Genomic DNA, 27,126 nt, shown 5'->3' on the forward strand with positions numbered 1-27,126 from the left:
CTACACATTTGCCAAACCTTTCTTGACTTGGTGCTGTGTTAATTCTCTGCCAAGGTCTAACTGTGTTTGACTTCGCAGTTTACAGTCTCTGGCGATCGCCTCGGCCCTCTGCAGCAGGGTTTGATGTAATCCGTTTAAATGTGTCGTGGAGCCCATATTTGATCCCGGGCCGCTGTGTAGGTGTCCAAACGTGCCATAGTTTGAATAGCCGGGGATAAAGGGAGACGTGTAGTACAGGCGTCTGGAAAGAGGCGCACCATGGGGGAACTGGGTCCGCGTGGAAGTACTCGTGGGATTAGATCCTCTACATTTATGATCCGAAGAAGTAGCAATCTCTGCGAGCGACCACAACTTGGGTTTGGGGGCTGCGGGGTTTGGCGAGCGGATAACAGCCGTGGACACGCCGCTTCCAGCTTCATCGACGGGCCGCTTTGATGTGGGGCTGGCCGCGCGGCCTGACTCCGACTCCCCGGGCGTCCCCAGCAGGGCGCTAGCGTAGGACAGACCCGTGCCAGGCACCGGGCTCTGGAACAGTCTCCTCTCCCCATGGTCTTTCAAATCCGGTTCAGCTGAACCACATTCCGTCTCACTACTGCTGCCACGGCACTCTGTGTGCGTCTCGGGCTTCGAGGCTGGGTTCGGTCCAGCTAGACAGAACATGATAAATAAGGGTTAAACGATACGAAAACTAACGATAAACAACAGCGAGCCTACAATTCAAGGGTCCTATTTTTCTTAAATAAAAAAATAAAATATTTAATTTACAAGTGTTGCTTGTACACGCCGCAATAAGTTCAGCATAGTTTTGCATTGGAACTCACCAGCATCGATGTGGGACTCGATCTCCTCTGTGGTCGGCTTGATCGGCTCTTCATCCTCGTCGTTCCTTTCAAGGTCAATGTTATCATCCTCCTCCTCATCCTCACTCCTGGTCCTGGGGGTCCACGTCATTTTGTTTTCCTTCTTGAGGCGTCGGCGGGCGTTTGCAAACCAAGTGGAGACCTGGGTCAGGGTCATCTTGGTGATGATGGCCAGCATGATCTTCTCTCCCTTGGTGGGGTAGGGGTTCTTGCGGTGCTCGTGGAGCCATGCTTTGAGGGTGGTGGTCGCGTCCCTGGTGGCGTTCTTCCGGTACGCGGGGTCCCCGTAGGGGAAGGCTCCCAGGGCCCCGCCGAACGGATGATAGTCCAGGGAGCCGCTGATGGCCGACGAGTCATAAGCAGGCCCCTAAGAGTCAAACAACATCGTTTTATTTCAATTGTAACACATTCAACGGCAAAAATAAATAAATAATAAATAACACAAATAAAGCAGGTTCACGATGTGTCAGTCAATTGTCAACAATAAATAAACACATGAACTTCTGACATGAGGTTGAAGAAGACTTATTTTTTTAGAAACACAACATGGACCCCCAGGACCTTATTAAATAGACATATCTTACGGCTTCAACGAGGTGATTAATTTTTTACATTTGATTTAAATAAAGCTCGCAATGAATTTACCGACAGAGCCTATTCGTATAAAGGATAGAGAAAAATGCAGCGCTGAAATATGAACAATAGCCTAATAACGAAAACTTAACACTTATTTTTTTACTTTATTGTAGCTAATCAACAATGAGGACCCTGCTCAGGTAGGCCTACTGATACAAGTAGCCTGTCCCAATATGTCTATGAGCGAACACACGCGTCAGGTCAACAACAGCCAGGTCAATAGTTCACAGTTGTTTATGTACTCACCACGAAGGAGTTCAAAGTTGCCGCCGGCCGCGGCTCTCCGCCGTAGGGCAGGTGGGAGTTGAAGCTCGGTGACGAGCTGCTAAACGTCGTGGATCCCGCGTATGGCGCGAAAGCGGAACCCGAGGAGGAGCGTCCGAGCTCCTCTGTCCGTGGTCCTAGAATCACACTGGAGTTGAACGACGGGCAAGAGTGCAGCGCCAGCGAAACCGACGGCTGGAACAGAAAACCCTGAGGATACGCCATGGCTGCACTTTTTCCAAAGTATATGCCGGTGCGCTTTGATCGGGACGCGCACAAGCAACTTACGCACGGTAACCAAAAGGGAACAAAAATCAAATAGGCACATGCACTTTTTCCACAAATGAACGCGTTTTTGGAAGCGATGTTGCGTTTGGATACATTGCAGGTTGAGTAGTTGCTCTAATAAGTTTGACGGGTGCCTCTTCTTTAGCGCAGGCAGCTTTGCCCATGTGAGCCCGCCTGATTCTGAGTCTGGTGAGAGCAAAGCGCCTCTGCTGGGAGGGGGAGCTGGCAACTCATTGTGTTGCTGTCAGCTCCACCCAGTAAACACAATTCACGTTAATGCGCACAACGCCCGCTTTTACCAACACACACACACACACACACACACACACACACACACACACACACACACACACACACACACACACACACACACACACACACACACACACACACACACACACACACACACAAACACACACGGCAGGTGGATGTGACTTGTCAGTCTCACAGGCTTAATCTGATCATTATGTAATTGATATGAATTAATGAAGCTGACTAATAATGTAAAATACCCTGTTGAGAAATAAAGGGTACCAAACTCTTACTAAAATAAGACAAAAACACATTCATAACTGAAAGTTTAAAATAATAGATACAAATATTTATTTTACTTAGTTATTTGTTTGTTTATTCAAACAATTGCTGAACTCAATAAATCAATACAATCTAACAATGAAATAGTTTGAAGTAATTGCAGTGATTGATGTTCCCATTTCGTCTTTCAGTTATTTCATTATTTGTATCTTTGCATAGGCGCATAACTTTTCAACCCAAAATCAGCAGAATCAACCCAAAATATACTTTTTATAGATATGATAAAATAATGTTGCCTATTGCAACATAGCCTACCTACGTTTGTAGTGTGCACTAGAGGTCATTTTGTAAACAAGGCCGTCTTCAACAGCACTCTGGGTTGGCCTACTAATCCTAATGCCATTAAAGGATCTATTATTAGACGGGACAGGGTTTGTGGACATAGACTTTCACCTCGAACGGATAGGTGCTATAGGCTACACATTGGTTCCTCTCTTCTCTGAAAATACATAAAGCAACCCTTGAGAGTCTTCTTTCGGTGGATTTGCCTGCTAAAGCACCTGCGTTTTGCTGCCAGAGTGGTCTATTTATGACAGGGATTTCCAGGTGAGCATAAAGATGGCCTTACCCTCATCGTCTCCTGTCTAGCTCAACTATCTTCCATTGCTAAACCCGGTGGTTTGTGCTGCCAATTGCAAATAACAAACCCATGCATCGTTTTTCTCTTCATTGGGCGTGCCTAATGAAGGCGTGCGGTTGTTATTACTGCTTTAGCTCCAGGTTTTCATGAGCCGAACCTAATGCTTTGACTCATTGGCTATTTTCTTTTAATGATGACTCGCAGTGCCTGAGATATGAGTGTGAAATGTATTTCCTTAGCCGCTAAACGGAGATGATATCTCCTAATGAAGCATGAGCGGAGTGAAACGCTCTCCACAAGCAGGACGCTGGGCATGACTGCACTGGGCAGCAGAGAGGAGAGGTGACAAGTGCACCATTCTGAACTCAGATGGGATGAGGAGATAAGAGATGCTATTCACAGGCTGTTTTTAGCTTCGCTCATTAAAATGAAATAACTTCATGGGGGGGCCAAGTGACTTCCCCAGTTCACAGTTTAGGCCCTAAGTGATAGCATATCCAGCAAATAGCCTAAATTGCTGCTGCTTAATAATATGGGGAAAAACATGTGCTTTTTTAATTGAGATGTCTGGAACTCAGATTATGCTTTTATTCGACTCTTCTCCTTGAGCTCAAACATGGCCAGACAAGCCCTTAGGAAAGAGTTATGGTTAGAGTTAGGCTAACCATAATCGTATGAAGGACATAAAGCAATATGCCGCCTATGTAAGCATTGACGAGTTGTGTTAACAATTTGCATGTACAACGTTGATTATTCAGTGAAATATTCAATGCAATTCCCACACTCTTCAGTCTGCTTACTTTCTCTCTCTTGTTGTGAAGGCTTTTACTTAAAATAAATTTGTTTGCCTCAATCCCTCATAAATTAGCTGAGGCCGCGGTGCAAATGTCCAGAGGTTACTTAGAGACAGTGTGTTTAATTAATTGGAAAATAGGCCTAAACTCTTTAATACTAGCTATGCAAGTGTGAAATGTAGTCCTTGTTATCCGTGTTCAAACGTAATTGCCACCCTCTGGACTTCTGCATTAAGTATTGATTCGTTAGGGTTACTTTTCTGTTTAACTGAAGAGGCTTCATTGTAGTTTAGATGACAACAGAACCCACTGTTTATATTATCCCCTCATGGTTCTCCTTTCCTATGACTGAAACACAGAACTGTCACCTTGTATTTGAAACTACTTCTAGTCTCAACTCGTCTTTTGTCGGAGAGGGGGTTGGGAGGGAGCGTCGCCATGGATAAGCTCATTTTGATTCAAATGATATGCACATTCGTATAGGGAATGGATGACTTTCTTGCCATTTCTGATTGGCTGAAATTATAGCCAGGAGTAACCGTCAGAGATTGTATCTAAAAATATTTTAAATAGTATGCTGGTGATATCTTTGTTTCTCAAAAGCAATTCTCCTTTACTGTTTTAAGATACAACCCACTGCTCTACAAACATCTCTGATATCAACCTCAATGGCAGAGCGTTTTGGAGAGATCCTGCCGGTCAGTGAGAACCCACAGTGTCTCCCAACTGATAACAGCCTCCCAATACACGACGGTGATGTTCAGCATCTCCCAACCGAGGAAACACCAGGCTGTGATGTACACACTGTACATCCAGACCAAGACAAGGAACTTGTGGGTGCGGTAGTCCAGGACCAAGATGGCTGCCGTTCTCAGTTACACCCATCAGACATTACTCCTCTTGACCCTGAAGAGTCCCCGGACATAACGCAACCACCGGAGGACGGCGAGGACCAACTGGACCAGGGTCTCAGTGGAGATCCACCCCAGCCTGGCACAGACCCAGACACACGACCTCTCCAGGCAGACAGCAGCTGTGCAGCCACCGCCTCCGCCAACGCTCCACTGACCAGTCAGGGGCCGCTGCTAGCCCTTCATCAGCACCATGAGTGGACTGTAAGGCCTGATCGGGGCCCGTGTTTAGCGCCACACTCACCAGGGGATCCAACCCGAGCCCTTCCTCAGGGAGAGCCCCACCCGTCAGTGACCCCACGGACGTGCGTGCAGGGCTCCTTCGCCAGGGGCTGTAGCATGGAAGAAGCCGGGGGGTCGGGTGGCAGCCCCCCAGCGCTGGTGATCACTCAGGCAGAGGAGGTGAGTAAAGACACAGGGCCTGATGGGAAATAATGTGCACATCAGCCCCTCATCTATATTCATAGGCTTCAACTGCTTCCAGTGTGCTGTAGTGATGGCAGTGCCAAATGTCTGCCTCTCCCCTCAGTTTCTTTGTTTCCAGCACTAGCAGGTAGCCCTTTTTTCCCTTCATAGTGGCCGTCTTTGTTCTTTGTCAAAATGTTGCGTCTGATCAAGTTCAAAGCACAGATTCTATGACAGTTCCTTTTTCATCAATTTGATTGTTTTTTTCAGTACACGTTCCTTTTTCCAGCAAGGTATTTTTTCTTATTTTCTCTTTTTGTTTTATCCGAATAGCTTCGGAAGGTTTCGAGTGGTATTAATTATGTTTTTTTTACACGTCCCTTCATTGATTTGAAATGTAGAGTTACGCATGTGAGATATTGTCGATTGTTTAAGGTAAAGCTTTGCTGATAATGGTTGTGGAAGTTAAAGACAAGACAAAGCTATTTCATTTCGACAGAAGCTTTTATAACCGAATATGAATCCCCAGATGAGGTCATACATCTTGGCCAACTTCCACTCCACATTAACCACAACATCCACCAATACAAAACTCCCATAACTGGGTCTTACACCCGGTAAACTCTTACAAAAGTGTAGGCAAACAGACCGCCGTACGCCCATGGCCCCTCTCTATATACATAACGCGGTCCTCCGATGGACCACTGAACCCATGCTGTGGTGGAAGATCTCCTTCTCTTCTGCTCCTGTGATGGATCCCATTACGCGCCCCCGTGTGCGCCCACTGATCCAAACAGTCCCTCAGAACCTCTGTGGCGTGTGGCGCCGCAGCACTTAAACCAAATTGACTTTGCTGATCTGAATTATGAAGATACCGATATCATGCATAAAGTTATTTACTCCTCAGAAGAATTCGAATAAGTAATTCCCCCAGATCACGATACGGGCAGGGGGAGGGGAGGGGGCTTATATGAATTTAAATAGGATTAGGAGGGAGAGAGGGAGAGCGGAGAGAGAGAGAGAGATTCAAATATTATTAGCCTTTGCCTCTGATGTGCTAAATCACATATCTACATTGCCATGGCTTGTGTATTCAAAGCAAATAAATAAAAATAAAAAGAGTGAATGTATAGGTTGTAATAGTCGCCACAAATCAATTAGGGAATACATTTGCTCATATCACATATAGCTTCCAAGAGAATACACTACTACTACTACTCTATACTATTGAATGAAAAACATTGAAAAAATACATTTCAAATAGAACTAACTGAAAATGGAACTTTAAATAATTTGAATGCAAATTATTGAAAAAATCAAAAATCAAAAGGAAAATGAAAGATTTGATTTTCTTAAAACAATATAAACAATGATATGCCAGTAAGAGTCCTTGAATAGGGCCCTTGCTGTCAAGGAGCCATACTGTGAGAATATTATTGATTGTCTATAACAGGTTTAACAGGAATCAGATGGCTATGGAGTAAGCACTGATCTCTGTACCCTGACTGACTTCTGCACTCACCAATGATGAATAGTCATGAACGTATTCTATGGGTCAGGTATAGTTGTGAATGAATCACTGGTGATAGGCAATCTGTACATCTGTGTGATAATTGTGAAGGAAACAAAATAAGTTGTATGCTATATTATTTGATTGTTAAGTCGCTTGATAGTGTCTGCTAAGATTCCAATTCAATTATTTGATCACCTTTCTGCTAATAAAAGGAGGTAAGAGAGCTTTAAACAGCTGCTCCTCAAACATGCAGATTGCAGCCAAAGTGTGAGGCAATGGTTCCTTTTATTGTGTCTTTTACGTGACGCTAGTCCTCAACAGTGTTTTTAGAAATCACTTCCTATCTCTATAGATATGATCCTCCTCTCCTCCTCTCTTCGTGCTGTGTGTTTGTGGCATCGTGTATATATGGTTAATGCAGGAAGGGCTCCACTTTGATGCAACATGAGGATATGACAGTCACTGGCACCAATTACTTCCCTCTCTGTGTAAGGTTCCTCTGATAAGACGCTGCTTCTCTGATGACAGCCTGCTCCTGTCACCCACCCAGCCACCAGCATCAAACATCGCCTCGGCAGCATTAATCTGCCGTATGTCCACTTCACACAAAGTGTTTGTAATGCAGTTCTAGATCAAGAGAAACTCCTTTTAATGGGATTCTCAGTGGAAAAACAAACGGCATGGATAAGAAAGGTGCTTCAACTTGACGTGCATTTGAAAAGAGCCGCGGTAATCGGAGATGATTATTTCGTGTCAGATGTTTGGTTTTAAGGCGAGGACTGCACTAATTAGATGAATTACATACCAATCCCCAGCTGGTTTTCATGAGTGTTTCCTCGCTGCCTGCCTCGGTTTCTCTGTTCACCGTTCATCTGATATTCTAGTACCAACTACAATTTAACATACGATTCCCGCCCAGAATTATTTACTGTAACAAAAAAGTAAAAAGAAAGTTATTTTGCAAGGACATGTATATATTATGCACAAATGTATGAATCAACATGATCAATTATATGTAGTAAATGTAACTATGCATTTTTCTGGTTTTATTTCATCATCATTTGGACAGTGTCACAGTGGTCATAGACAGTGAAGTGTTGTCTTATGTTCACTGCATGTAACAAATGCATTTAAGCATTTCATGTTACTTAGGTCTGTAGATGTAAAGATTAGTCAAAGACGGACGTGTTGACAGTCAGCTTGGCCCACACACATAGGCGACAGTCTTTAATGGTTGTCCTCAATGCGACATGGGGCTGAGCTTATCGCTGATGGTCAGCTAGCAGTGCAGCTAGCATGTTTTACCAGCATGGCTGACTTATGACTAAACAGCAATATGAGTCTGTGCTAAGAATATCATTCAAACTGAGAACAGACCTCTCAGGTATATAACATTACACGTGCTCTAAAACGTTGAGGACAGCATTCTGATTATTACATCTAAAATCACTGGTCAGGAGGGAAACCTCTCTGATGTGTATAACAGTGTCACCATTGTTTGTACTAGAAGTATCAACACATAATCAGTCACTAATTAGTAGCATCAGGTAACTACTTTAAAGCAGGCCTTTTGCGTATAGTCTGTGTGTGTGTGTGTGTGTGTGTGTGTGTGTGTGTGTGTGCGTGTGCGCGTGTGTGCGTGTGTGTGTAATGGGACAGCACCGGTGACTGAGCGAGTGTGTAATTAGCTCTCTGGGGAGGCCCGTCCGAGCTGTTAGAGGAGAACTGCGTCGCTTGGAGATGTTAAACTGCTATACTGATGATGATGTCTGTTCCTCAGCTTTGATTGTACTGTACAGTCCCCGGCAGGCAACTCAACTTGCCTGTTAAAGAAGAACAGCACTTTTAGGGAGACAGGCAGACATTTTGTTGAGTGGTAAACACTGGTACACTAAATCAATGCAACACCGAGACTGTGTGAGGGACATGAGTGTGGATTGGAACTGATGGCTAGCAGTTTGGCTTTAGCTTCTTGCTCTGTGAGTTGTTTGTTATTTTGCTGTTATTCTCATTCAGATCCAAGTACACACGCTGCTGGGGGCTGTTGGTTTGTTACATTGCTTCATTTTGTATTTACATCACTGTATGAATGCTCTTCTCTCTTCTCTCAATGCAAAAACAAAACACATTAAAGCTGTGACGTGTTGTTGTCACCGAGTTGTCAGGGCACAACACAATACTATTAATCATATTAATATAGTTTGGCATTAGGATCCTTTGGGTTTGTCTTATTATTTTGAAATGTATAAAATTAAATCTGTAAATGTCTTTGTCCAAAATTGCATGAAGGCTATTTCTTTTATATTCATCTAGACATTATTCAATAATGAGTTTGGATGAGTGGTTCTTAAGAGCCTCTTATACCTCACGTAGATCGGCCTCTCAACAGTCCCAGGTTGGCTCATAAGTGTCTCCTGTCCCTCCTGCCCAGTCCTGCAGAGCCGTCCCACTGAACCAGTCCCCACCAGTTGGAGAGCCACAGGGACCCACCAGGCCGACAGCCCTTCCCCTCCCCGCTGGGGCGTATGTCCCGGGAGAACCCAGCCCCGGCTCCAGCGACGGCGGAGACATGGCCTGCTCTGACCTTCTGTCCCTCCGGAGCGACTCCATATCGCTGGCCAGCGACGCCGCTGCCTCCGGGAGGGTGAGTCTGCGATGGTACACTGGTTAAGGTGGTACTAGCACTGGGATGGACACCAGTGACACAGACCTCTGAGAACTGCCAGGAATGTTACAGTTTATTGCTAGGAGTGTTCTAACTAAAAGACACACACACAAGACCCGATAAGAAAGTACATACCTAAGCAATACTGGACGATCCGGGAGCTCCTGTTGTCCCAGAAGACCATTCTTCTGGAAAGATATCAACTGGAATTTAAAAAAAACACCTCCAATTTGACCCCCTGGACCCAACAGCACCAATGGCCAACACCCTCATAAAAACATTAATTTCCCCCTGCAGAGGTGTCTGCTTTGACTCCTATTTATTAGACATTTTGATTCCTTGTTTGACTATTCAAACTATTGAACGGTCTAACAACACAAAATATGTAGGAATCCAATCTCAGCATAATAAAAAATGTTTTTGCTTGATCTGTAGAGCCGTACAAATGTATTTTATATGGTTCAATATTGTGTTCTATGCAATCTCTTGCTCACATAATCTCTTGCACAGCATAAGAGCGGATGTCTCAGCAACAAGCTATATTTGTATCTATCTTCAACATCGCCTCCTTTCCAACCTATTTCCATCCGCACAATCCCTCGCCCAGCAGTCCATGACTCCATCCCTTATACTTCTCAGGGAAAACAATTTTTAAAGGTACATTTGAACCAAGTCCGCGGGTTAAACTGCAGCTGGAGTGAAAAGGCTACACACAGCAAGTGAAACACAGACAAAGAGATCCCAGTTTAATCCCCATCAACCCCCTGGACCCAACAGCACCGATACACCCCTCTTAACAAAACATTCATGTCCCCCTGCAGAGCTGTCTGCTTTCATTATCGCCCGGGGAAAAAGGAGTGCTTTATCGAGGGGCTCGCTCGAGGGAATATGGAACCCGTTGAAACGAGCGCCAAGACTGCAGGGCATAATTCCCTCGACCTCCGGTGACCCCGCGAAGACTCTGACAACACAGGGCACCGGGCGGAATGGCGGCCTCCTTTCACACTCGCCGCCTCGCTCCAAATGGCTTTCTCATTTTTCAAACAATCACACGGCGACCATGCTGAATTGCAGTGTAGATTACATAAGCCAGGGGTTGCTGGTCTGAGATAAGAGCTTTCTTTCTCTCTCGTTCAAAGAGCACAGCGATTCTGAAACGTGGGTTATCTTTCTCTCCTGTCTCATTACATTGTCTCGCCGGAATCTAAAGTTGATTTCATTTCAGCCACGGGCAAATCTTTTGTCTATTGAAATCTTGTTTCATATGTTAATCAGCTCAAGATTCTTCATTAGTTACCACTACTGTCGTTTAGGGCAGCTTAGGTTGTAGTAGTTTGAATACATGAGTTAGTTTTAAAATAATTATACCTTTTATATTTTATCATTTCTGTTGACATGTCATATTATTTTTTGCCAAAAGTCAACACAAATTTTGGAATATGTTAAATATAACTTTAAAGCCTTTCATGCAATTTACGAACATAAGATAAAAATAACTAAAGAAATGTGTAAACAATGGGAGTTTCACAATCCATGATGACTCTTCAACCAGCCTCTAGTTTGACACCAGCACCCATGCGGAAAAATTATGGAAAAGTGTTTTCAACCGAACTGAAAGCCACTTACACAGTGCCGTAAAATGGCTTTTTATTTAGGGTGATATAAATTCTACAACAAAAAACACAGGACATTCAAAAAATGACTGCAATGGAAAAATGATGAAAAAATGTATCTTGAAATGAGGATTAATGAATGAGAGTTTCCTCTTCAGTACTGAACCGTCGTCAGGGCTCCTTCATGCGGCCCTCTACTTGAATATTTGCTCTCCTCACAGCTGGGGCATGTTTGGGTCTTCAGAGGGGGTTGCTGGGTTATGGTTTATTTCTTCAACAGGGAATGCCTGTTGTTATGGGTCTCTACCCCCCTCTCTCATAACACATTTCATTCTGAAGGTGATCAAAGTGTGAACACTAAACACTAAAGAGACAGAGATTAGAAAGATAAAATGAAACAATTAGCGGACTTAAATGTTGGCAGAATTGTTCTTCTGAGTAACATTTTCCCTCATTAAAAGGTTCTAAGGAGCCTCAACAAAGAAGCAGGATGCACTGATCGATCTGATGGATAGATTAACATGTCATTAATTAGATGTTCAAAAGGCTTCCCTTTGAGGCACAAAATAAACATCCCAAAGATTAGAACATTTTACTCTCTTCTTCTTTCTTTTTATTATTTTACTATTTTTCGGCAAATGAGATGCCGGCATCTCTTTTTAAAGTGAACAACATCAGATCTTTGGACTGTGGGAGAGGTTAAAAATGACTTATTGAGCACTTCAAAACAATACTTTGCCTTTGAAAAACAAAGTGTGACTCTAAAAGGTTATTTGACCCAATTCTCTTCCAATATCTCTCTCTCCATTCTCTCTCTCTCTCTCTCTCTCTCTCTCTCTCCTTTGTCTGTCTTTTCCTTTACCTAGTCCATCTATTTTCGCCCACGTCTCTTGAAACCGCTCATCCACTGTGTAGACATTCACCTCTCGCCAGTCTGACAAAGGGGCCCAGTAAACGCGACCAATTAGGGCAGGCGATAGACATACAAAGGCCCCTTCTCTTGAATGCTGATGAGAGAATGGATACCTCCTCCACGACCCCCGCCCCCTGCCCATTGCCCCTCCCGCCCCGCATCCATAGCTGTCAGTTGATGTGAAGGGGGGGGGGGTCGCTGTGAAGGAGGAATGGGAGGAGAGAGGAGGAAAAGCCAAACGTGGTGTTTTGACAGGATGAATAGCCGGAGGAGTGGCAGCACAGTGGCAGGCTGGGAAGGCCTTTGTTATGCTAACGGTAGCTGACTTTGTTCCAAGGGCCAGCGGGGCCCATTCATGTCTCGTCAACACGGAATCAGTCGGTTTATTATTTCATTGCCTTCCTTCTCAGGCTGGCCGTGGGCAGGGGGAGTGCAGGTGGACAGGGGCTCAGTGGTGTGGGCCACGGAGAGGAGGTGATGTCACTGAGCGCTGGCTGGCTCCCCATCCCAGTGAATCGTTGGCGCTCGATCGAGGAAGGATTTCATGATTTCATGACAGGAGGTCACTAGGTGAAAATACAAATATTTCATAAAATCATTTTTTTAATATATTTGGTCCTTGTAGTTGGCCTGTATTGGACTGTTGGTAAAACAGTAAACAACCTTTTACAACAATTACTTAATCTATTTATTAAGCAAGCTAGCAACTAATTATTTTGATAAGGATGAGAAATAACCTCCTGCAAAGATTATCATATACAGCCTAAGACCCTAGACATGCACATGGTTAAACTCACGGTGCCTCAGTATTAACAACTGTATAGTTATTAGAGCAGATAACAACACAAGTTAATTGTGAGTCCTTGGCGTGCATGCAATGAAAAAATCATGGAAACCATGAGTGGAATGAAACAGGAAATGAATGAATGAATGAAATGTATAGGTAGAATAAAGAGGTGTCTCCAGTGGAACAAATCAAGAGCGAATCAAGTGCTGCTCATTAACACGCGGGGAAGAGACCTTTGTAATCTGCCGTGCTGAAAAAAGACGGTAAATAAAGTTGTGAGGTTGAGAGCTGAAAGGAAGGCTCTGTGAAGTGATTCGGCGAGCCTTTGAGGATTCTGACAGGCTCTTTAAGGTTTCAATGGATTCGTTATTAGCCTTTAGTGCTCCTGTGGGGACTCATTAGAAGATCATATGTAAAGACTCACGGTGCACACGTTCCCCCCCCCCCCCCCCCCAACAACACGGATTCACACACATGCGAATGACACACAAAATGAGATAGCTGTTTTAATTAATGGAAACTGACTGACCAGGTGAATCAAGGTGTGAGTGATGATCGAATCTTTGATTTTATAAAGGGAATGACTAGATATAACATTAGGGAGGGTAAGAGTCAACTGGAAATCATTCATCCATATTTTGTAGAATAATGCTACATAACTGTCCATAACTATGTGTGTGTGTGTGTGTGTGTGTGTGTGTGTGTGTGTGTGTGCATGTGTGTGTGTGTGCATGTGTGTGTGTGTATTAGAGTGAGGAGGGTCCTGATGATGACACCAGAAGCATGGCTACCTCCTCCGTTATGGTAAGCAGTCCCTGGAATTCTCCTGTGAAAATCCTCCATTTCTCGTTTGACTAAATAATAAAACATTGAGTTTATTGAAACCTCTTCTGATCTATGCTTTGCTTGTGGTTTAACAAAGGCTCCATTCCATTTCCAAACTCTTCATAAAATCAACGAGCTAACATTCAGACTCTCCCCCCGCCTGCTTGTATGAGTTGTGAATGTGAATCTCCCCCAGAGAGCCCCCGGGGCTGTGTCATTAACACGTCTCTGCCCGGTAAACAGACAGAGAGCCTGGCACGTCGCTGATTAAAGACATAGCTGGTGGCTTGCATCACCTTGCTGGCCAATAAACACCCTTAATGGCACCAGGACCCCTACCTTAGTGCCATGGAGTTTGTTTTTATGTTCTTAAAGTATATGGGCAAAACAGGATGGCAATGGTGTACAATGAAAATTCCTTAATGCAGTTTCACCTTTTCAACCCTAACCCTGAATGTTGTCAATGGGATTCACTGCAGCCGCTTGTATCGTAAAATAGTAGTTTGAAGCTGTCCCCTCTGTCCCAGTCTCTGTATCCCAGGGTGCAGTTGGACCCCTTGGAGAAAGACTGGCTAAGAAGCTCTGCTTTGGGGAACATCTGTGCACAGCGCCTGCTGCTCACCCAGGAACCGACTCTGGCACACAAGAAGGTAGAGCATCACTCTGGTCTGGTCAGAAGGTAGAGCATCACTCTGGTCTGGTCAGAAGGTAGACCATATGTATGGTCCACAAGAAGGGAGACCATGTATCTGGGTCCAAAGATGTGAAATTACGACAAAGGTGTTGTCTGTTGAGGCACAAACACATGATTCAGCATCTCTGTTCATTTCTTATGGTTTAGTATTGACCAATTAAAAGGTTGTAATTAAAAAGGTTGAAAAGGTGTGAATATGGAACTAATTGACATTTGATATTTTGTTCAAACATAGACATACACACACGTGTGTTGCGTGTGCATAAACAAAGAGCATCTGCTGACACTGCAGACGTAGCATCCAATAAACCAGCCTGTGCTGAGGAAGGCTCTCCAAGCTGGGAGGCCATTTATCAGAGTACAGAACAGGACAGGGAAGGTCCTATCTCTTATCGTTCAATCACGATAGTTTTCCCACGCTGATCTGTTTCCCCAACCCACCCAAAATCTCCATGGTAACGTTGATACCTGCCCTGTCCTCAACACCTGAGACACAGTGGGTGTGGTCCGCCCATCTCTCCCTGTCTGGGGGGGAGACAGCTGAATGCCGAGTTGATACTGTGCAACCTTGTTTACAATCACGTCCTTGACGGTGGTCAGCTCGTTGATCATGTCTTGTGTGAGTTGTTACAAAGGCTGCACATTCAGCGATGAAACAGGATCGCCACACATGTGACTGACGGACCCTAGCCTACTGGCATACTTTCACTTACATTCACATACCACTGTGTGTCCTTCACAGAATGTGAAGGACACACAGCGGTAGTAGTAACACATAATGCTGTGCTTTAAATATAACTCTACATTTGTGAATTTTCTCTATCCACATCTCACCTAATCGTATCCCCCACCACAATTTTTTTCATTATATTGCAAGTTATGTTTGACTCAATAGGATGATGATAGAATCTCATATTCAATATATATTTTTTGTTTTTACTCTATGCATTCAACAGGACTTTGTGACGGTAAGGAGTCCATGTTACCATATTGTCTATTTCTACCTATGTCACTATAAATGTATGACAATAATAAGTGCATTAAGGAATATTGCGAGTGAAATAAGTCCATGAACCAAAATACATATTTTGACTTACTCTGGCTCTGGTACTGTATAATGTTGTATATATATTAAGATGTGTAATTGTGGATATTAATATATTTTGTTGTTGTTGTTCAGTAATGTCTGTTTATTCGTCCCTGTCTGGCCTCGGGAATGTAAACATGGCTGCACGCGAAGGGGGTAAGTTCTGTTTCCCTGTCATGTTCTTTGAAATGCACATGGACAACACGGAGAGGACAGCAATCTGGTTCCTCCCTCGATGAGCTAGGCACAGATAATGCACACAGTGCTGCCTCACCTCCCTCTACATCTTGATAATAGCTTCAGAGACTTGCCAGTGTCGGACATTTAGACGTCTCGCAGAGTCTTTGAAGCGGAGAGAGTGTGTAAAACAAACTGCAGTTCATGTAAATTGGAATCACACACAATTTTGCTGGCATGTTTGTCCATAAAACCAACAAAACCTCTGGCATTTTCCATGCAGGCCTGCTATCAAACAGTGTTGACAGCTCTGTGCGCCGACACCAATGCTAAACGCTGCGTTACATACTGAGCATCCTGTTGGGTTATTTTTATCTTCTTTGTTTTTTCAGTGTTTCATCAGGTGTCTCAGTCAGGCTTCTATTAGCAGTCGGACGCTATGGTCGGATGTAGAATGCTAATAAGCTGCTGGCCAAACAGCCCAGACGACAGGGACGTGTAATGATATTGTAATTATATGGTAATTAATATTGAAGACAACACTTGGCCCAGTGGCAGTCCGGAGGGAAGGTGTCCAGAATCCTTTTTTTTCACCAGTTGAAGAAACCAAAACCTTTGCTTGAGTTAGAGTCAGAGGCACTTTCCTTCTCTCCTCTTTTCTCTTTTCCTTCTGTGTTTGGAATGATTTAACAGTTGTGGATATTATTCAACAGGAGGTTGAAAGTCCATTAGGCTGATTTTGACAAATGACCTCGATGGGAGAAGCTTACAAGCTCAGCTTACAAGCCTAGCCACTGTCTCTGCCTATAGATCCCTGATTTGTTGTAGGGGCCCATCCGAGAACCGCCTAGCCAAAGGCCCAACATATGTCCCTGGGATTCATTGTTAAGTCAACAGGGTGATTCTACACCCCAAAAAGTAGATACTATTTCAAACTGGCAGATATGGCAGTGCTTTTGCAGGGCTGGCTTTTAAACGTCCGGGTCTAAGGCCTGACCTGGAATGTGGCATTGAGGGGAGGCAGTGTAGACCTTTAAGCTTCCTATTCAGAGCCTCTGGAAAGGATCCTCCATATGGCCCGATGCCTCAGTCTTTTAACCCTCTGCACAACCCCCCCATGCAGAAATAACTGCATCAATGGCCTCACTCTGCTGCCACTCAAGAGTATTACACCCCTTTTCATGCTTGACTTGGTCAAAACAGGAGGGTGAAATGTACGCCTTTTTGATATTCCTTTCCCCGCCCCCTTTGTGTTGAGCCCTGCTAGCTCTCTGCCCATCACTCTTTCCTCTCCTCTCAACGGCCAACGGATTCCCGTCCGCCGAGCCCCGGCTGTTGGTTGGCTGTTGCCGGTTTGTGCCGGGTCACTGTTGATGCGGCCCCTTACACAGACAACAGCCCTCCCCACTGGCTATAGAGCCCCTTCTGTTGCTGAATAGATGGCATGTCTTTTGAAACTATAGCTTCTCCTGTAAATCTGCCACACAGAGCGCGGTGCATTCAGAGAAGCTTGGCTTCTGTTTGTCAGCGTGTGGAGGTGGTGCTTTGACAGAATAAAGGTCTCAATGCATACACATATGTATTTTTATTGATATTCACATCGCAAAGTACAGAGCAGTGTATTTTCCACCTCTAATTTATACAGAACACGCTTCAGTGAAGGACGCATGATGAGAATGGCATTGAAATGGCCGAGGTGTGACCCGGCCTGGGACGTGTTGTCAAGTTGCTCTTCTCTTCTCCGTGGCGCTGCCGTCACTTTGCGCTCGGCACAGGTGGCGACCCAAACAGTCTCGCCAGGCGGCGGAAGAAGCCAGCGGGCGAAGCGGTGCTCAGTTCACACCTTCTAATGAAAAACCACGGCTGTTAACGCTGCTTGTCAGCGCTCCCCGGGCCTTCTCCGGCCAACGCAGACTCGCACTAAACTCCCACTAAATGTCCCGGGTTAATGTATAAATGTTTTTATATTTGATCACTGCTTGCGGTCATTGTGATAGCTAATCCCGGCGTGCCAGCAGGTCACCGGACGGGAGGCCTGGGCGCTGGATAATTAAAAGGCAGGAGAACAGCAGAAAGCGTGTTTTATTTGTGTTCCATTTGTCGGATCGCCTGTACAGTCGCACTACACGGGAGAGCGTGAAGGGGGAGGAGGAGGAGATTGGCTCTGCTCAGTTTCCACTCCCCTAACAGTTTGGCGGCTCTAGTGGTGGGGTGGCGTTGACATTCCAAAGTTTCCATAGACATTTTCAGAGACTCACTTGACAATCATGGTGGAGATTGTTTCCATTAGCAATCGTAAAAAGGCTGCGAACAAATTAGACATATATGTACTATATATATGCACTTATATGTACACACACACACACACAAACGCACACACACACACACACACACACACGTACAATTGGGGATACTATGGCCATAATTAGGCCACTATTTAGTTTATCTCATTGTTTTGTTCTGTTTCTTTTTTCTTTACATGTCTCTTCTTTGGATGTTGGGAAACATGAAGTTTGTAAGTGGATTTTGATTTTGATTTTGCCACACACTATTAGCTGAGCAGGTCTTAGATTGCATACTATTTTTAGCCTGTGACCACAATACCCCCTCATGAGGTCTCAAACTGATGGATATAACTAATAGATAATAAACCAGTCCGTTGGTTGTCTCATATTCATCAGTTCATTAGAATTTGCAGAAAATAATTATTAATAATTTCCAGATTTTCTTTTGAGAACTCTAGAACTGCATGGCTGCCAGTCAATTATAGGATCTTACATAGGAATAATTCTCAATTGTATGTATTTTATCATCATTATAACATTTATTATGTATTACTTTTAAAGGGTTACAAAATAGAGATAACGATAACCTAATTTGGATGAAAAAGAAGTAGGCACATAAGTAAATGTTTCCAAAATGGATATTTGTTTGCTGACCATAGACTGGCTCTTTAGAAAGGAATAATCTACCCTTGGGTTGAATAAGGCCTATATTGTGACACAGCAATCAGTGTGTCTGTCTTCCTCACTCTGTTCAGGCGAATTAACCATGAGTTCAGCTCAAAGGAAGAATTTATTAAAATGAGCCTTAACTATTAGATGCTCTCTCCCTTTCTTCATCATCCTTTATTTGTACTTAAATGCATATAACCCGATGAGAAGGGATTTAATTATTTGTTAAATTATGTTAAATCAACTCTTAAATCAATTTTAACCCGGGTGACTTGATGACTATTGATCTTCAAATACACACAAAAATATGTCAGTTTAGGATATATTTATTCCTTCACTCCCAGTCACTCTCAGAGAGGTACTGGATGTAAGGTCTGAGTGGGACTTGTAAAACCTTTACTTGTAAATTATATATAATTATATAATTTGGTTGAAAAAAACACACACACAAAATAGCATTTCAACTTAAAGGACAATTCGGTATTTTGAACATTGAGCCCCCTTTCTGGTTTGTCTAGGATGAAATACAGCAGTTGACACCGACATTTTGACTATTGGTCCTGTCTCAGGTATTTGGCTCATTTCAAATCGCCCCTGCCTGCTTCAGAATGGCTGGCTATGGGCATTCACAAACCTGTCCTTAAAACAACCCTAAAACAACCCAGATTTGGAACATCAATGAACACCACTAACCACTGAGTGGTTAGTGGTGTTCGTTGATGTTCCAAATCAAGTATCGTAGCGAAATACCGTTTCTGTCGTGTTTTATTTGGCGTTTTGTAAATCCCATGGAAACGGAAACCGGACCATAACCGGAAACGGTTTGTTTGTAGTCTTTTCGCTCGATTCTCCATATCAACAGTAGTGCTAGAACCGAGCGAAAAGACTACAACCAGCCCCTCTTTCAGTTTCCAGTTAATGTGCAATGAGTCTTCCAACAATGGATTTACAAAATGCCAAATAAAACACGACAGAAATTGTATTTCACTATGATATTTGATTTGGAACATCAACAAACACCACTAACCACTCGGTGAGTTGCACATTTCTGAAAACAAATGTTTAGGGTTGTTTTAAGGACAGATTTGTGAATGCCCATAAAGAGCCATTCTGAAGCAGGCAGGGGCGATTCTAAATGAGCCAAACACCCCAGACAGGACCAATAGCCAAAATTCCGGTGTCAACCACTCTATTTCAACCTAGACAAACCAGAAAGGGGGCTCAATGTTCAAAATACCGGAATTGTCCTTTAATGTAGATGAATCCTAAATAGTAAAATGTGTGTGTGTGTGTGTGTGTGTGTGTGTGTGTGTGTGTGCGAGCGCGTTGGGGCTGTCAGACAGCTCTCCACTGGGCAGCCAAGCAGGGCCGTCTCGACACGGTGGAGTTGATGTTTCTGTCCGGTGTGGACGTTAACGTCAGATCGGTGAGTAGTGACAAGGTGTGTGTGTGTGTGTGTGTGTGTGTGTGTGTGTGTGTGTGTGTGTGTGTGTGTGTGTGTGTGTGTGTGTGTGTGTGTGTGTGTGTGTGTGTGTGTGTCAGAGAATATGGGGTGTTGCCAGGGTGTGATTGACCTCTTGACAGGCAGCACTAGACAGGTCTGGTCAAAATAAACAGGGCACCACACTGACTGAACCTGAGGAGCTTTGAATAATGCTTTTATTGAAATTTATTGAAGATTGGCGAAGCTACCTTCCCTCCCTCCTTGTTCTCGCAACGTACAGTTCAAAAACAGATCAGAGAATCTCTCTCTCTCTTACAAACACTCTCTCACACACACACACACACACACACACACACACACACACACACATACACACACACACACATGCAAACACACAGAGCCAAGCACTTGATCTAAAGCCTGCAGGGGCTTTTTGATTATCCAATTATATGATTCCTGCTCTCACTTAACCCCAAGGTTATAAACAGCGGATTCTGCATACAGGCTTTCCTCTCCAATTACTCAACTAGTCTCTTCTCCCTATTCAGACAAACACACACACACACACACACACACACACACACACACACACACACACACACACACACAGGTAACTCCGGCTGGCCTGTGGCTGCTGACATTCTGCTGCTAAACACCAAAAAAAGAAAACAGGCACAACACGGTTCACCTGCTGGGAACCGTGTGCTTGTGTTTGTTTCGCCCCCCCCCCCTGTTTCCCCCCCCCCCCCCCCCCCCCCCGGCCGAAACAAACACAAGCACACTGGCCATGTTGCTTTCCATTAGTTTGAATCTTGACTCACTTGGGTCACACACACAGACACACACACAAACACACATACTGTACACCCACCGGGGAGGGGGAGGAGGGGGAGGAGGGGAGGAGGGCAGCGGTAGTGCTTAAATGTTTTCTCTCTACTCCATAGGTTCAACTTTACCTTCAGAGTCAATAAAAATTGAAAATACGCAGCCTGAAACACACACACACACACACACACACACACACACACACACACACACACACACACACACACACACACACACACACACACACACACACACACACACACACACACACACACACACACACACACACACACACACACACAGTGGTGTGCAGTGGATTGATTCGAAAGGGCCAATGTTGTCATTACCTAATGGCTTCCCAGACAGCCGCGGGGCTGGAGAATTCAATTTAACGGGCCTCTCTAAGTGTTAATCTGCTCCCCTTCCTGGCTGCCTCTCAGCTTATGATGTGCATGCACTAGATAATGTTTAAACCCCAGCAGAGCGAACCAGAGGAGACAAGTCTCTCATTGGCTCCATAATTACATAATTAACTTTTTGTCTCTAATCGTTACAGGGGTAATGGTTCTGATAAAAAGCCCCTCAACCGCGGCAGCTAGCAAATCAGAAATCAATAATCCATAGAATAGCATTAGCAGGAGAAATATGGCCCAGTTTTCTCTGGCGTGTGGGATAGGCAGGAGGCGGAGGTGGTGGCGGGCGCTATGTGTGTGATTGGTTGGGGGCCGAGGTTGGTAGAGCGGGCACTATGTGTGTGATTGGCTGGAGGCGGAAGTGGTGGGCGGGCATTATGTGTGTGATTGGCTGGAGGCGGAGCTGGTGGGCGGGCGCTATGTGTGTGATTGATTTCAACGGCTTCCTTCGCTACTTCATTAGCAATAGCACTTCAGTAGTTTAATCAAATAGATAAACACTGGGTTCTGATAATGTTGATGAAGTTGTAAGAGTAATTCCAATGTGAAATGGCTTTTATTTGATTTTTGGGTTCATCTAAAATATCAGTTTGCTTGGATGGATGTTTCATGTTTTATGGGTTTAAATACACTGTTTCAATTTGAAATCTAATTTCTCATATCTTATTTGTCATGCTCCATCCTTCCCTTTTCTCTGGCTCTTTTGGTCATCAAACAGCATGTGAGTAAATGATAAACAATCGTAGTTCCAGAAATCATAGGTATCACTCACTCACTACCATGGTATCACTATCTTATGTTCAACACAAACCATAGATGTGTATAGTTGCTTAAGGCAGATTATAAAACGGGTGGCTTAAATCAAGCGATCTGATTGGTTCCCAACTGTTGTATATTGAGCGTATACACACAGCTATGACGCCCGTTCGGTTTACAGAGTTCAGTATCACTCCGCGCCTAACTTGAACTGTTGTATTTATATATAAAAGCAATAGCATAGTTCACTGAAGCCTAAAAATATGTTAATTGCTGGAGAGGGTGGAAATGTTGTAAAGCAATAGGCACATGGTGAGTGAATTCGATAGTAGGCTAAATTGCCGGCGAACCAAGCTACCGTCTCTAGCCTAGCCTTCTCTCTGAAGGACGCTACAGTGTGTTGCATAGCAACCGCCGTACACTTTGCAGGCAGCCAGGAGGGACTACTTTTTTGTATTCGTTAAAAAAAAAGAGACTTTCAGACTTTCTCGCTTTTTCTAAATTGAGGGTGTCTATGACTTTCATTGCGCCATACTTACGTAACCGTTTTATAAAAACAATAGATCACTTCAGTCAGTGAAATGTTCTCATTATACCACAGGGCGTGCGTGTCGGGACGGACAATGAGCACATACCACAGCCTGTATTGATCTATTGCTTAAATGTATTGGGCAGAGCTGCAAACTATGGCTTGATGTGGTATGACTTCACCTTTTCTTTTTCTATCTCCCTTTTGCCTCCTCCCAACATTCAACGTTGTCTTTGTGAAGGGGGTGAGTTCATTTGTTAGACCTCACTTTCTTCCTGTTTGTGTTCAACACCATAACAAACTATACATGACATTAACTTTAGCGTCTATTTTTGTTTTCATTAGTACTTTGTATTTTCATTGTATTGTATTTCACCCTGTGTTTTTTTAAGGTAGTGAATAAAAAAATGACCATCTCAACCTTTACACAAATGTCAGACGTCTCATGTGAAATATACATATTTTATGACGGTGCAAAACTGCAGGCATTTCAGCACTTTTTTATTGGTTTCCTCTGATGGGTTGTGGTGGGTCTCAGTCTTCAGGCCTTAGGATCTACACACGGCCAAACAACGCACACTGAAAGGCTGATTATGGCTCCACGTCTACGCAACGCAATGACCCCGCAGGCGCTTCGACGCAGTCGTGATGAATCTGTTTTGGTTCTGCGTCGGGTTTTAGTGAGCGGAACAGCCCTTGCTGCTGTGTGGCCTTGACGGAAGGTTAAAATTTTTGGGAGGCGGACATCAGGCCTTTGCGGTGGACGCAAGGAGGGTCTGCAAGGACGTAACGGCTCTGTATCCACCTTGCGTTGCGTCGACGTGAAACCATAAAGAGCCCTTAAATGTGCCCGGGGTAAACAGACATGCCGTCATCTCAAGTCACATGCACTCATCTGTCACAGTCTTGTGGCCAGGATGTGTTTTTTACATGTCACTATAAACATGTATGATCTCTTGTAGTTTGTGACACATAAAACAGACATGTCTGGAGATCGGTCTGAAGATTCTGGGGGGGGGGGGTGGGGGGTGGAGGAAGAGGAGGAGGACTGGCAGATTGGCGTCTTCAGTACTTAGATCAGAGAGCCGTGTAAGCTGGCGTTGTGATCCGAGTTTTGCGTTCTGCTGGCGTGCCTCAGACCTAGTGTAAAAGAACAGACCCTTTTCCTTAATGAACGCCAACTTCAAAATGTCTCCCAGAGCCACTTTGCTGTCATTTAACTCCTGCCATCGCAGGATGGCAGAGTGAGGGCTGTTTGTTGGATGGTGACGTTGATGGTAACTATGGGGCAAAGGAAGCTAGCGGAGTCTGCAGTGGGAACAGACAGGCGGCAGTAGAATCCTTTTTAATCTAAAAGATGAATTCCTGTCTGATGGAAATGTGGTTATTTAAAATGACAGGAGGATAGGCGTAATACGATTTACACAGATACAGTGTAAATAGATAAGAGCCTCTTTAAACTCTAATTTGAACAGGTTTTTCCCACTGAAATGCACATAAAATGTGTTTCTGAATCCTGAATCTTAATACAACTTGTTTCTTGTGCAGCCTACAATAACAAATTCCAGATTAATTTATAAAACAATGGAGGAAATGTTCACAATGTTACATGTCTCCAGTCTCCATCTGATCCATTTCATTCATGAGGTCACAATGGTGTCATGGTCAAAGTCAACAAATACCAATATTGGGCCATACCTGTTGGTGGTGGTTTGGATTCAGTTATTTAACATGTTGTAACATGTTACAACATGTTGAATTAGTGTTGGCTAACTTCAGCATTTTAAAGTTGGATATTTGTGTTTGATATTGTGCAAGCACCTTCGGGTTACATCAGTCTCACAAGAGGTCATGCCTTGGTGACGTCTTGATGAGGTCCAGGTCATATGATGGTGATGCCTGGGGGGTTGTCATATGTTGGTGAGATCACAGCCTGTCCATTCTAGGTGATCAGAGACGGTCATGTCTTGGTGATGGCATATGATGGTGTTTACAATTTATTGAAGGATATCATATGCTGGTGATTATCTATTGGTGATGTCAAAGGGTATAATTTCTTGGTGATGACACAATAGGTCATGTCTCGATACATGTTACAGGAAACCATGAGGGTCTTGTCACAGTGATGTCATAGGTAGGAAATCTCTTGATGTCATGCTATGCCAAGGTCACAATGTTTGTTTGTTTTTCTACAGGGGTACACCGCGCTTCACCTGGCCTCTATTCACAGCCACCAGCACATGGTCCTGGCCTTGATCAACACTTACAGTATGTACCCATAGTACCCCCTACCAATACACAATAGATGCAGGGGGGCAATGCAACCATTGAGAGTGAGTTCAGCCTTCTCATCACTCTTTTGGAAGTGTTTCTCCATCTCTGAGCAACACTTCCAAAAACAGGTAAACCCTGGAAATCTCTGTCAGTTCGCACAGCTCTGAGAAGAAGATTGGATTACTTGGTGCCAAGTTTGTTCTACTGCCAGGAGCCCCGCAGCGGCCCAGCAGGGGCGTAGACTGGGGGCTGTACAGCAGCAGAGGTGAAATTCCAGCTTACATGCATTTGAAGAAGCATCCGTGGGAGGTTAAGCATGAGAAATAACGGGGGTCAGTTACACACCGCTTCCATCGGCTGGCAGAAACCCAGCCTCCCAAGGACCTTCTCCTTGTTCACATTTGTAATTCTGCCTGCATTTACTGTACCGACAAAATGTAGCCTACAGTAGTTGAGTTCAGGATGAACCAATGCTTGTGTGTGTGTGTGTGCGTGTGGAACGAGAATGTGGCTCTGAATTGACAAGCTTTGGGAATTCAGATTAATCTGCTTGTTCAAATCCAGTGGTTAAAAGCAACAAATGCTGAGATCTACATGCAAGCAGTTAAATAATTTGTGTTTGTTTAGAGACAATGTTTTGGCTTTCCAGCAATCAATAGTCATCGATTATGAAGAGGCATTTCAGACCGCTGTCTCCCTTCAGTAAGAGAATAAGCTATTGACCTTTCCAAGACTCTCTATATCTCTCTCTCTCCCTCCCTTTGAACTATTATGTCTCCTACTTCTCCCAGCTCCACACTCTAAAACACTGTTCTCTCTCTCTCCTACTACCCAACTACATGTTATCTCAAAACACTACCCAGCTGACTCTCCCCAGCAACCCCCCTAGGCCCTCCAGCCTTGTGTAGTGATTCTTGTTTGCAGGAAGGGTAAGAAGGGTAGCAGAGAGATGGATTTAGGCCTTGGCTTGCTAATTAGCCACCGCGGTACCAGTTAAGAGAGCAGGCAGGTGTTGAACTAAGATGACCATGAGAGCGAGAGCGAGAGAGCAAGTGAGAGAGAGAGAGAGATCTAGAACTACAATGACCATGAGAGAGAGAGAGAGCCAGTGAGAGAGAGAGAGATCTAGAACTAAAATGACCATGAGAGAGATGTGTGTAGAACTACGATGACCGTGAGAAAGAGAGGGCAACATGAACAGTGGGGGTGGAAGATGATTTTCAGGCAGAAGAAAAAGTGTGGCACATGTCCAGGCTTGAAGACACCGGACACAATTCGAGTTTTTGCTGCAGTTTTCATTTCAAGATGTCACAGTTGAGGTCCCACACTTCCTACAGGGACAACAAATCCTTTAGACATTATTGGTGTTGTTTTTATATCTGTACATATACTTTATCAGTGCTTCCTATTTCCAGATGCTAAGACCAACATCAGAGATTACCATGGGAAGAAGGCTGCTTACTACTGGAGCGGGCGTTCAGATGCCTTCAACATACCCAGAGCTCAGTCAGGTAAGAACCACTGTGGCTAACTCCTTATTAAAGATTAGAGCAACAATTTTCTCCCATCATATTCTTTTGTCTCATTAAAATTGAATCCATACAATTTTCTTTTTGATGGCAAAGTGGAAAGTCCTGATTGTAAACGTGAAGAGATGTTTGGGAGGTTGAGCTGTGGAAGACGCTCCCAGCGCTACCCCCTGCCCGCCATGCTGCTCTCCCGATCTCGAAGCCAAGGCCAGCTCAGCATGGACTTCACCGCGGCACCCCAGTCCCCTCGACTCCACATCCTGGACATCCCAATGGGATTTTAAAAGGCCTCCATCACTATTTCTGTGCATTTTGAGCCATTCGATGTTTGAGTCTCCAGTCAATCCATGTAGCAATTGGTTGAATACCTAATGGTGACTAACTATATTTCCCTAAGAGGGCCCATATTTCACCCATCCTGTCTCCAATGGCCCTTGTAGTGTTTGTTTGCAGGTAGCACATTAGAAAGCCGTTTTCCACGCTTCAGTTTGTCTTTAATTAAATGATAATGTACTGATGTAGAAAGGTATTACACTTACACCCCAGCTGTAGTTTGCTCACATGTGGAGTGTTAAGACAAACGATCATCTAAAAATGTTTAATTTTAATTACAAATGAGATGTGTTTATTGAAGCGTCAACACATGTTTCAAACGTGTCTGAACCGACCACTCCCCATCAAAGTAAAGCATAAAATTTATGCTTTACTGATGGGGAGTGGTCGGTGAAGACATTTAATGTCTTTGAGTTCCAGACCATTGGCTAGCGCATTGCATAAAGCCCATTATGGCGCTGAT

General features: G+C 44.2%; 2 protein-coding genes across 3 annotated transcripts; one reads left to right on the top strand and one right to left on the bottom strand.

Moving 5' to 3' along the window:
• LOC311357088 (Iroquois homeobox protein 5a-like) lies at nucleotides 1-2,050 on the bottom strand (the record flags this gene model as incomplete). Its single annotated transcript, XM_084476969.1, has 3 exons — nucleotides 1,743-2,050; nucleotides 822-1,227; nucleotides 1-647 (listed from the first exon to the last, which is right to left on the bottom strand). Exons 1-3 carry the CDS (start codon nucleotides 1,983-1,985, stop codon nucleotides 1-3), a joined length of 1,296 nt encoding a protein of 431 aa, XP_084333095.1. The 5' UTR covers nucleotides 1,986-2,050.
• Nucleotides 1,939-26,763, top strand: LOC311357089 (uncharacterized protein; the record flags this gene model as incomplete). 2 transcript variants are annotated; one of them, XM_084476971.1, is made up of 8 exons in its annotated part: nucleotides 5,191-5,329; nucleotides 9,277-9,489; nucleotides 13,574-13,627; nucleotides 14,176-14,298; nucleotides 19,900-19,986; nucleotides 24,723-24,795; nucleotides 26,217-26,312; nucleotides 26,427-26,763. In XM_084476971.1, the coding sequence occupies exons 1-8, from the start codon at nucleotides 5,267-5,269 to the stop codon at nucleotides 26,612-26,614; spliced, it is 897 nt and encodes a 298-aa protein (XP_084333097.1). In that variant the 5' UTR covers nucleotides 5,191-5,266. The 2 variants fall into 2 exon arrangements, with proteins under 2 accessions (XP_084333096.1, XP_084333097.1); XM_084476970.1 differs by lacking the exons at nucleotides 19,900-19,986; nucleotides 24,723-24,795; nucleotides 26,217-26,312; nucleotides 26,427-26,763 and adding an exon at nucleotides 1,939-2,053 and having other exon boundaries at nucleotides 4,643-5,329; nucleotides 14,176-14,331.
• Between the last annotated feature and the right edge of the window lie 363 nt (nucleotides 26,764-27,126).

The sequence above is a fragment of the Micromesistius poutassou genome (assembly GCF_964030765.1).
Source record: "Micromesistius poutassou genome assembly, chromosome: 13".
NCBI classification, from domain to species: domain Eukaryota; kingdom Metazoa; phylum Chordata; class Actinopteri; order Gadiformes; family Gadidae; genus Micromesistius; species Micromesistius poutassou.